Raw genomic sequence first — 12,242 nt, 5'->3', positions numbered from 1 at the left:
GAAAAGTGGAAAACTGTGAAGAAATGGGATGATTTGCGCCTCTATATATAGGTTGGAAATGGCTCAAAACGACGTGTTACTGAGCCCAACACGTCGTGTTTTGGTGCCAAGTGTCACTATCTGGTGGCAAGGCGTGGGGAAGAAGCAATGGTCAAGATTGTGCCATGTGTCACTCACAGATTACTTCAAAAACTAATTATCTTTTAAAATCCATAACTTTCGCATAAAAGCTTCGTATTTGACATTCTTTATATCGACGCGTAGGTATCGACCGGATCTACAACTTTCGTTTAGATTCCGTCGGCTAATTTTGACTTTATTTTAAAAGTTATATTTCAACAGGCTCAGACAGATAAACTCTGTTAAAAATTCATAACTTTGTCATCCGACGTCCGTTTTCGTCTGTCTTTATATCATTGAGCTCCTATTAATGAGATCTTTAATTCTCATTTAGTTTGTGTCGGCTAGAAATCTATCGATCTAAAATTCGATTTTCGGGCTGTGTATTGTTATGCTAAATCTTAGAAAAATCATAACTTTCTCATACGAAATCAGATGTGGATGTTCTCTATATGCACGATTTTGGTTTAACGTCTAATATGACTTCGTTGAGATCCCTAATGCTAAAAAGTAATTTATCAAAAATTCACTTTTTATGATACGTGGCGCTGTGCCGGTTTAGCCGTAAAACTTCAACGGGTCATAAATTTTTCGTTATAACTCGGATTTTAGTGTTCGTTATATGTATGGAACCCTTGTGACATATACTACAACTTAGTTAAGATTATTTTTTCTAAATACTCTTCTATAAAAAATTCATTTTTAACGCTCGTTGTCTCTAAATTGATTAGCCCGAATCTGTGGGCGTTACATTTCTGCTGTTGTCGCCTTCATCTGTGAGTCACTCCCTCATGTTTCTATTAAAGTTGAAAGATTTAGGTTATGTTGTATATATGATTTCCATTGACTTTATATATGTCTTATATGGTTTAAAGAATTAAACGCTCAAAGCTAATTTAACACTGAATTTATATATGTTTTATATGGTTTAAAGAATTAAATGCTCAATATTTTTTATAGGTTTTTTCTCTCTCAAATAAATATGCGAAGTTATTTTCTATTTTGGATCTAAATGGGGTAATTTGACTTATATACATATAGCAAAATATAAGCATCTATGGAAAAAAAGTGGTTGAAATCGATAAAAGAATTTTAATACTTTTCCTTTTATATGAATTTATGAAGATAGCGTAGGTTACTTTAAAATAAATATTAAATGCAAGAAATAACAACTTACATCACATATTTGTGCATGAAGTGCGTTTTCATTGGCTATTTGTGATGCTTAGATCCCTATAGGTTCGTGTTTATACATATCAAGTATGTTTGAATAAGTGGTTTGAAGATATATTTGGTCATGGTGATGTTTGGCTTCTGTTTGCGTGTGAGTTGCCACAGGTATGCCTAAATGGGGTTTGATCAAAATGCACATATATCCTAATTTTTAGATGTGCGTTTTGTTACGATCTTGATTTTATGATGTACATTTTGTTGTTTCTGATGCTAAGTTGCTAACACAATTAGATGCATGACAACCATTAAAAGTTTATCAAAATTCAATCAACACTTTAGCTTTATTATCGAATGTTCTAATTATTAAACAAAAAGGATATAGAAAGCAACTGAAGTTTTACTTCCAACTCTCATGTCAAAAAATAAGTAACTTTAGGGATATTTGTCACCTCTCGTGTTCCGAACTATCTAATTTTCCCGCTCCTCCCAAATGTCTACAATTGAATAATATAGCTTTAGAAAATCCTTAATGTTTATTTATTTCTATTTAATATATTTTTTGTAATCAAACTATGTTGTGTGCATGAAGACAATGCTCGAACAACAATAGGGACCAAGATTGTACATAGTCTCTGAAAAATCGTCAATGTTTCATTTTAGCCCCTGCACTTTAACACTTGCTGAAACTTTCCTATAATCCACTTTCAGTAATTTTTGAATATTTTCATGTTACTTCAAGCTAAATCAATCTATTTTTTGTGTGTGAAAGTTATACTACAACACATAATAGGAACCAAATACTTGGTTCTAATCTTAACTATTTTACTGGTCACAAGTCTACACATCAAACATGACTATATATAGAGCTAATGAGCATTATTTTGTTTTATGTTTGTAAAAAGATATCTGGTATCATTGTTCTATTATTTATAGTAAGTACTTATTATTATTTTATTGTTATTTAAATTGTTCACCCCATATACTACATGGGTTTTAACCTAGTATATATATATATATATATATATATATATATATATATATATATATATATATATATATATATATATATATAGAAACACACACACACACAACAGGAGATAAACACGAAAGTTCAAATAATCATAAACGTATTATATATGACTCGAAATGTAGACAAAATCGAATTTATGTTTGTTTTTGTAAAATTAACAAATGAAAGTTCTAAACTCATATCTAAAGGTTGACCACTTTGAATTTATTGAATTTATATGATACATATATAAAAAAACATGTAAAAAACCAATTTTATTTAGGTTAACCAAATGAAAATTATTAAAGAAAACCATATTATATATACTACAAGGGACAAACACGAAAGTTTAGAAAATAGAGGGGTGAAAGCAATATTCTACAATATGCACAATGAAGTGGGCCGAAATAACATTTTAAAAAGTAAAGGACGAAAAGTTAAAAACTCATAAACATGAAATATAGATAAAAACTTAAATAAGATTATCTACATTCTAAACAAAAGTATTGGGAACTTAGCCCATAATCAGAATAAAAAGATATTGAGAAATCAAAGAAATGTTGAACATAACGGAAATCAAACCGAAATGACTCATCTCAAATAGATTACGCCTCATTCTCTGCCTCCCCTACCTCAAATCTTATATAATATGATGTTCTGTGTTGTTTTACTCATCTTCAATCTTTTCATGTGCCTTTGGTCAAAATTAGGGTTCTATATATAGCATACGCTTTTATTATAATGCCATGATTTTCACTATAAATCTTTTCATTATTTTAACTTCATTTAATAAAAAACAGTAATGGAAAAACATTTTAAAAAATAATCACCAATGTTACTTTTAATCTAAAGATAACCAAAATTAAAAATTATTTATGTATTATAAACCAAAATACTACAAATGACCATCAAGACAAGTCCAAGTGGTATCTGCTAAGCAAAATAACAGACCATCCAAAATGTTCCTACCTCACCAAACTGCACTCCTAAGCAACCTGTACCTCGTACCCTAACAAGGAAAATATGAAAAATACAATAAGAATATGTGTCCACAATTGCTTAGTGAGTCAACCTGTAGCACATTTTCAAAGTGAAAACAAACAAAATTTTCCTAAGTGGTCAGTCATTCGAATTATCATCATAAAACAAGTTTTCAACTTCGCAAAGTACATAACATTGCATACAATCATTATACATCATTATTATATTGCATTATGTTGAGAGAAAAACTTGAGACACTTGAACAAACGTTAGAACAAGTACAGTTGCGGAATAGTTTATCTCAAAGGATCTAAAAGCTCAACAATAATAAAGAGTTAACGAGTTAGATAGTTAGAGTGTTAGTTGCAGAAATGTAAGGAATATAAATGACAGCAGGTGATATATCAAGTATACACATAAGTTGATTCATAACATGGAATGCATTCAGACCAAGTTAGTAAGTGAGATCGAACTTAGTGATTAAGTCACGAATGACTTGCTCCGAAGAGTAATAATATTCAGTAATGTTCTAGTGAACTTTGAGAGTAAGGAGAGATTTAAGGTGCGTAATCAGATAGAGATGAGAGATATATTTGATAGGATAGAAGTTGCGATAGATTGTAGAAGATGTGAAAGATATATTTGAATAAGAAAGATTGAGTCCTTTATATAGAGACTCAGGAGTTACATGGATCAAATCTCTAAGAGTAGCCATGTAAGGCATATTGGACAATAGAGAGTATTACAGTAAAAGTAAAGTAATCTAGTGAGTAAGAGTGACTGCGGTTGATGATGACTTCGGGTGCGGTTGCTGAAGGAGATCTAACTGCGGATTTTAGAGGGCTGCGGTAGCTGAAGTTCAAGAGGGTCACTTTTATGATTCAACAATTTACCCCTAAGTGACCTCTTTAACTTCTCTTCAGTTATCAAGTTTTAGGAACTTGATCAGAATCCACCAAAACTTTCTGATATTCTCCAACCATGTGATCCTTCTTAAAATTTCGAACTTGACTTCGGCAGTCGTGTGCTTTGATCTTTCAACTGCGGTTCGACAAATTTCAAGCTGCTTCCTTGTGAGGCGATTCATGGCAGTCATAGGAATGAAGTATTTGATTTTATCGACCTTCCTTTTGAAAATGACTCCGAGCTCAGGGAAGTTTGTTGCACCTAGGGATCTTTCTTGATAACCTTCGGTAGGCATCGGTGCAGGATTGAGTGGTGGTAGATCGAACTTTTTAGCAATTGTGGGGTAGATGTCTGCATCGATTTTTGCAAAGTCACAGACAGTTTCCCTCAGAAAAGTGTTCGCCCTTTCAAGTGCTATCTTCATCTTCGGATACTTCTCGCTTTTGTTTTTAAACACCTTTGCTATCAGGAAGATTTCTTCTGGATTCATACATGGGAAGTCAGCTTGGGTGCGGACATAGTCCTGATTCCTTCTTGTAAGTGTGTATTGAATGAAGTCAGCTTTCATGAATTTCCGGGGCTTAAAGCTCTTGACTGCGGATGGTCTATCATTAGACCAGATTTTCTCTATGGAAGAAGCATGTTTGGCATAGAAACGGTTGAGTCTTTCGAATTCCATAGGCAGTCTCTTGTGATCAGGCAGACTACGGTCAAACTGCTCAAATACAGTGAAGTATTTAGCATTTGGGGAGATTGGAACATCCCAGTAGCCATCAGAAGGGGGTTCAACGTAGGTAAGGTAAGGTTTGTAGTCATCATCCAACAGTCTTCGGTGGAGATTGATCTAGGAATTGATTAAGGATTCATCCATAGTAATGTCGAATCCGTTCTCTCTCCAGATGAGTTCAGCAAAGTTGGCTGCTTTCCAATCTGCTTTCTTCTGTTTCGTAGTGGGAGAGTCGTCGGAGTGTTCGGATGACATATTGGATGCAAGATTCTTGAAGTGGGGAGGAGTCTACGGTCGCTCAGAAGAGCTTTCTTAAATGATTTTGTGTTGCGGTGGAGACTGATGAGGTGGTGTTTGATGCGGTGGTGTTGGATGCGGTGGTGTTTGATGAGTAGATGGTTGCGGTGAGGGAATTTTTTCAGTTATGATGGGGGGCTTTGATGATGAGAGACGCTATTTGAGTGATGGTCTTCATAAATTCCCCCTCTTGAGGAATGCAACATCGGAGCATCCTCAAGCCATTCTTTGAGACCATCAACTTTGGCACATACCTCCTGGAATTGAGCTTTAAGAACGTCAGCCAGTTGCTGATTGTTTGGGATGGCAGTGTTGAAAAGGAGTCGATGAATCTCCGTTGTGAGTTGAAGAATCTTCGGGCCATGAAAATTTGACGATAAAGATCGTTGAAGTCTGTTGATTGTGGATTGAAGGACTGAGATGGTGGACTCATAAGAAGTGTGAGTCTCTACTATAAGCTTTTGGGAGTGAGTAGATTGGTCAGCAATGGCTACTTGTAAGTCTGTCTTGATTGCGGATACCTAAGAGATGAGGCGCTCCGCAGCAGCCATGAATTGCTTGTGATCAGCTTGGCGACTTGTATCCAGGGATCGGATTCCCATTTCAACTTTCAGGGAAATACGCTCAACAGTCAGTCTTTCACGGGTTTCCAATCTTTCAATTCGTTCAATTAAGGACTGCGGTCCTGGAGTGTCTTCAGGTTGCGGTTGAGTGGGTTTGACCGCAGCTAGGATCTGGTCTACTTTGGCTTGTAGACTCAGAAACTATTTTCTGGAGACAACCATCTTCTTTTTCTTCTTCTTCTCTTTAGGCTTGGAGGTTGAGTGGTGAGAGCCACTGGATTTTTCTTCTTCATCAAACATCATCAAATCATCATCAGAAGGGTTAGGTTGGTTTGCCTCATTGAGATCGACATCGTCGAATCCGAAGGTAGGAGCAGAGCTAACTTCGATTGCGGTTCCCTCTTCTTGAGAATCTCGAACAGTTGGAGTTGGAGTTGGAGGGAGCTTAGATGTACCTTCACCACCATGAGTGGACTGAGCCTTGCGGATCGTCTCAGCCATTTCGGTCATCCACTCTTGTACTTTGAGAATTTCCTGTTGTTTCTGTTGAAGTTGTTTGATTTGCTGATCCTTCCTTGCTTGAAATGCCCTACGGAAAGCGGAATATTTCTTGACATCGGAGTCAGATACTGGAGTGTAATGTAACCAGGAGTCATTCGACTCATCACCGTCAAATCCTTGGAAACGCACCGAGGTGTCCCTCGGGTCCATGAATCCTTGCACATTAGTTCTCACCGTGCCTAAACCACCTGTAAAGGATGTAAGCAGAGTAGGATTTCCTGAGCTTCCTCGGTCTCCTTGACCAGTGGTCAAGTCTGGCCTCGGCTCAGTTCTGGAAAAGGCTGAAGAAGTGCCTTGCGGTTGGGAAGGTGTTTGTAGTGTTTGGGTTACAGACAAAAGTATGGATTTCAACTCCTCAGGGGAAAAGAAGTGTAGACGGGAAGCCCTGGAGACCTTAGGGCGAGAACCAGCTCCATCCCCTTGGGAGTGAGCTGGGGGTGAGTCTCCACGTTGAGATGAAACAGACTCACTTTCTGTGTCTGAGTGGAATTCGATTGTGGTATTGAATGGGTCTGCGGCCACCCCAAGGACAACCGAAGCCTTTTGAGAGGCTTCAGTCTCAGTCCGGTCACGCATTTGGTTTGTGGGATTGGTTTTTCTTTTCTTAAGGATGGAGATGGGTTGTGCATCCTCATCAGAATCACTCACAGAGGGAGAGTGAGGTTGATGTTCGGATGATTCGTCATCTGAGGGCACAGTTTGTATGATCTTTCTTTTCTTTGAGGGTTCAGCTTGTTTGGGAGTATCTTTCTTCTTTGGAGTTCTTTGTTTCTTGGAGACGTTGCGGGGGCCTTGATGGGCTGAGGCTAACTTCTTTCGTCTTTGTGACAGATTGTAAAGAGTGGTGGAGGATGGGACTGCGGTACTACCAGGAGTGGTGAGTGCGATTGTGGCTTGTAGAGGCGGTGTAGAAAGGTATGGGCTAATACCTTCTGTAGCCTCGATATGGTCTGTGACTTCAGGGGTTTCAAGACCAAGGGTAGATAGAATATGGACTGGTAGTCGTCGGATGGGTCCAAAAATAGATTGATCAGTAGAGGGATTGTACCTTTTCAGATCTTTGGTGATGAAGAGATTGGTGTCGTTGTCCATGCTAAGTCCTACATCAGCATGAAGATCTGAGATGCAAAGAGACCAAAACCTAGCAAAAGTGAGTTCGGTAGGGTTTTCTCTTGGACTCTCTTTGGGAATGTACTGCAAGAAGTCATCCCATAGTATCTGACCGTAGTTAACGTCAGTGCCTCCGGTTCGGCCTGATAGACTGCGGATGACAAAGTGACAAACGAATTGCCACACCGCAGGCAGCTGATTTTTCTTGAACTCGCCTATTCCTTTGATTTTCTTCTGATAACCCATTTGGTAGAGGGCAGAAAGGATGTCCGCCATGCTTGGAGTGAAAACCTTGGTTGAAGGATGAACAAGCAGATTGATGGCAGTGAGGAATTTTTCTTTGTTCAGAATGACCAAAGAATCATTCACCAAATTGAGATGCACCTCTTGAAGATTTTCGAGGGGTCTATATGCAGAAAAGGCGCATTTGAATAGAGTTGAGAGGGGAACCACATCTGTGAATGAATCGAAGGGGCCAAACAGGGGGTGATTGTTCAGAAACTTGATCATTAGCTTGATCGGAGCATTGTAGGAGGAATGCTCTTCAAACACAGCCCTAAAATTGCTTAAAGCAATCGTAGGCATTTGGTTTCTTGTTGCAGAATCATAGCCAGTTGGGTTTGCAGAGGCATAGGCCTTGGAGAGTTTCTTCGAAACGTTGGATTTCACCATTTTTGAGAGTTTGAGGAAGGTTGCAGAAACAGAGTGCAAGAAAGATGGAGAATAAGTTCGATGTTCAGAAAGCGTAAAGTTTTCTTGGGGAAGAAGATGGGGTTTTATAGTGGGGTTTTTGGAACGGTAATCGATTTTTACCCTAGGTGAAATAACATAAGGTAAAAACGTTTGGGTGTTTTTCTTCGATTAGGAGATGAAATCTCAGCCACAGATTAATAAAAGGGTTTAATCTATTTTTTGATTTCCAAAAAGGGTTGGCATTTAATGAAGTGTCAGTCAAAAATGTCATGTCTGAAGAACGTGTGGTGAGGGTGGGTTTAATCTGTTGTGTAAAGGGGAAGGTGTAACGGATTGGACGTGTTGGGGGTATTGGAAGGGACAGATTAAAAGGATTTGTTTATGGAAAAACGTTCTTTTTGTCATCATACCTAAAATTGGTCTGACACAAGGTTTATTCAAAAAGGGAAATGGGATAGTTACACAAAGAATGTTTTTTTTTAAAATGATTTTTTTATTTAATGAAGGGTCATTGAATAGCACACCATGAATCAAGAATTAATGAAACAGATTAGAAAACAATCAATGTGGTTGCGGATTGATATTTCATTGCGGATGGATCATTTGTCATTGCGGATGGACGGTTTGTCATTGCGGATGGATGGTTGAATGACTGTAGTAGAAGAACTGAGGAGAACACTTGAACAAAAATTAGCAACAACAAACAATAAGCACCATTGAGAGATAAGTATGATATATGGTTGCGGTACGTAGACTGCGGTACACAGGATATACTAAAACCATCTATCATACGTAACCTCAGTTAGGACCGCAACGGAGACCAAGGATGGTCTGCGGTACCTATCAATTCAAGAAGAATTGTGGGTCCGGATTCATCATTCCTAACATTTGTAAGAAACTGTTGAGTTTTGTAGAGTCAAGTGCCTTTGTGAACACATCAGCAATCTCTTCATGAGTATGGAAAAAAATTAGTTCAATGTTGCCTTTCAGGATGTGGTCTTTGATGAAGTGATACCGTAGTTCAATATGCTTTGTCTTGGAGTGCTAAATTGGATTGTGAGAAATCGCTATAGCACTTTCAGAGTCACAGTAAGTTGGTATCCGCAGCATTATGTATCCGTAGTCCATAAGTTGTGTTTTCATCCATAAGACTTGTGAACAACAGCTGGCTACGGCCACATATTCAACTTCTGCGGTAGACAATGATACACAACTTTGTTTCCTTGATGACCAACTGACGAGTCTTCCACCCAGAAATTGACATCCACCGGAGGTGCTTTTTCGATCTAGTCTGCATCCAGCATGATCCGCATCAGTGAATGCCTGTAGGCTGAAATCATTCTCTGCGGGGTACCATAAGCCAAGAGTCTTGCTACCCTTTAAGTATCTTAAAATCTGCTTGGTTGCGGTCATGTGTGACATTTTTGGGTCAGCCTGGTACCTTGCGCATACACCTATTGCAAAAACAATGTCTGGTCGACTTGCGGTGAGATACATCAATGAACCAATGATTCCTCTATAAGTCTAGTGATCCACTGATTCTCCGGAGGGATCAGCAGATATCTTATATCTGAAGGCCATGGGGACCTTAGCCAAAGAAGAGTTGTCCATTGAATATTTCTTTAACAGTTCAGTGGTGTATTTCTCCTGATGAATGAATATCCCTTGAGGGACTTGTTTCACTTGAAGTCCTAGAAAGAAGTTAATCTCTCTATTCATGCTCATTTGGAATTTGTTGGTCATGAGCTTAGCGAATTCATCCACCATTTTTTGATCAGTTGATCCGAAGACGATATCATCCACATATATTTGTACAAGCATAAGGTGATCACCATTTGCTTTTCTAAATAAAGTGGGATCAATCACTCCTCTTTTGTATCCGGACGAGACAAGAAATTCAGAGAGAGTCTCGTACCATGCTCTTGGGGCTTGTTTTAGACCGTAGACTGCTTTTTCAAGTTTGTAGCAGTGGTCTGGGAATTCAAGACTTTCAAAGCCCGGAGGTTGCTAAAGATAAACCTCATCTTTTAATTCATCGTTGAGAAAAGCACTTTTCACATCCATTTGATGAACCTTGATGTTCTTGTGAGCTGCGTATGCTAAGAAGATTCGGATGGCTTCCATTCGTGCTACCGGAGCATACGTTTCATCATAGTCAATACCTTCAAGTTGATTATATCCCTTGGCAACTAGTCTTGCCTTGTTTCTGACGACCGCACCAGATTCATCCAACTTAGGGGTCGTTTGATAGTTACTGATTGGGTTAGAGCTGACTGAGTTAGAAGCTGACTGGGTTAGAAATGCTGACTGAGTCCACATCTGACTGAATTTATGATGTTTGATTATTTATCTGACTGATTGTGCTGAATGATAAAAATGACCATATTATCCTTATGTTTCCTTTTGTGTTGGATAAAATAATTATAATAATAAAAATTATCACATAAAATCCAAATTAAACATACATCATTTAAAATCCAAATACAAAGTGTAATACAAAACCCAAATACACATTGTCATACATAATAAAAAAGTATATCATTTAATGTGAACCATTTGAAAGTAACTGATTAGCAATCTGGTCACGCAAAGTAGTCATATACTCAACGGCTTCTGAACCCCATTCTATGCCTTGTATGTGTTGGCCCTCACTTCCTCCACCTCCCACATTATGAGTAACCATGGTGTTTTGTTCAAAGTCCGTAAATAGGTAATCTTGAATATCATATTTCTTTATAAAATTATGGACCGCAACACAGGCAATGACTATGTCTCTTTGCACTGGAAAAGGATAAGGAGCCATACGTTTTAAAATAGGAAATCTCGCCTTCAATACACCATAAGCACGTTTAATGATATTTCTAAGTTGTGCATGAGCATGATTGAACCTTTCTTCCTTAGTTAAAGCTTTGTTTCTTCGAAAATCGGCTAACCAATACCTAGTATTGCGGTAAGGAGCCATAAATCCACGGGTGTTGGTGTATGCGGCATCACAAAGGTAATATTTATCTGTAGATAGTGACAAATTAATCATATAAATAATATAGATAATAAAACTTATAGAAAAATGACAAACCTGGTGGAGGGAATGGAAATCCAGAAGTCGAATTAAATGCAACTTCTTTCAAAACTTTAGAATCGTGTGCTATGCCCTCCCATCCAGCCCATACAAAGGTGAATATCATATCAAAATCACAAATTCCTATTACATTTTGATAACATTCACCTTTTCCTCTTCCCCTATAGCGAGTTTGTTCATCAACGGGCACAACTGCATGTACAAGTGTTCCATCTAGTGCACCTAATGCTCCAGGAAATATGTTTTTTAGCCGTCTATGTCGTTACGAGGTATTTCTTGTTGTAGTAGAAGATGTTGGTACAATAATTTCTCTTGCAAAACACATCATTGCTTTTAGAACTTCATGAAAACATTGATGAATCGTTTGTATGCACTGGTGAAACCTTTCTTTAACAGCTCGAAAACGTTCCTTATGTCCTATAACATGTAAAAATATAGCCACCTTCTCTTCAACGCTTATTGTCCTACTACGTTGCAACCAATTTCTTTGAGTAAAATGATTGCATAATAATACAAATGCATCTTGTGAAAGACGCATCATATCAAAACATTGTATAGGACATCCGTGTATCAAATCTTGTGTATATGCATGCCCGGTTTCTTCCGATTCGTTAGCTTTTATTCTTCCGATTCTTTTTTTTCTTTTTCGAACCAACATCAACCAATAGCATGAGAGTATAAGGAAACCTAAAAACTCACCTTCCTTATCCATATGTAACCTGTTAAATGTTAAATACAAATCACATAAATTTTATAACATAAACCATGACATTAATCAATAACATTAAAATGGATGACATATAACTCCATAACGTAAAAATTCATCACATAAAAATCCATAACATAAAAGGCAATACCAAATAACAATCCTAAACATAACACATAAACAACTTAAACGTAAAAATCCTAAACATAACACGAAACAACCCTACACATAAAAATCCATAACATGTACCATAATATAAATCCATAAAGCATAAAGCAAAAAACATCCTAAAGTCATACTAAAGTCAACCAAGTAAT

At 37.5% G+C, this 12,242-nt stretch overlaps 1 protein-coding gene across 1 annotated transcript; it reads right to left on the bottom strand.

The window, feature by feature from the left end:
* Window positions 1-10,682: 10,682 nt before the first annotated feature.
* Window positions 10,683-11,325, bottom strand: LOC145130202 (uncharacterized). The gene is made up of 2 exons (XM_079065042.1): window positions 11,217-11,325; window positions 10,683-11,149 (listed from the first exon to the last, which is right to left on the bottom strand). Exons 1-2 carry the CDS (start codon window positions 11,323-11,325, stop codon window positions 10,683-10,685), a joined length of 576 nt encoding a protein of 191 aa, XP_078921168.1.
* Window positions 11,326-12,242: the final 917 nt, after the last annotated feature.

This window comes from Lactuca virosa, chromosome 1 (assembly GCF_052849685.1).
Source record: "Lactuca virosa cultivar CGN04683 chromosome 1, Lactuca_virosa_CGN04683_v6, whole genome shotgun sequence".
Lineage (NCBI taxonomy): Eukaryota > Viridiplantae > Streptophyta > Magnoliopsida > Asterales > Asteraceae > Lactuca > Lactuca virosa.
Note: the sequence above shows the minus strand (reverse complement) of the source record. Positions and strands in the feature narration are given on the sequence as shown.

What these genes read in the sequence shown, in the direction of transcription:
- LOC145130202 (XM_079065042.1), bottom strand. Translation starts at nt 11,325, where the DNA reads ATGATATTCACCTTTGTATGGGCTGGATGGGAGGGCATAGCACACGAT. An exon ending in ATTTCCATTCCCTCCACCAG is followed by an intron (nt 11,150 to 11,216) that starts GTTTGTCATTTT and finishes CACTATCTACAG; the next exon opens with ATAAATATTACCTTTGTGAT.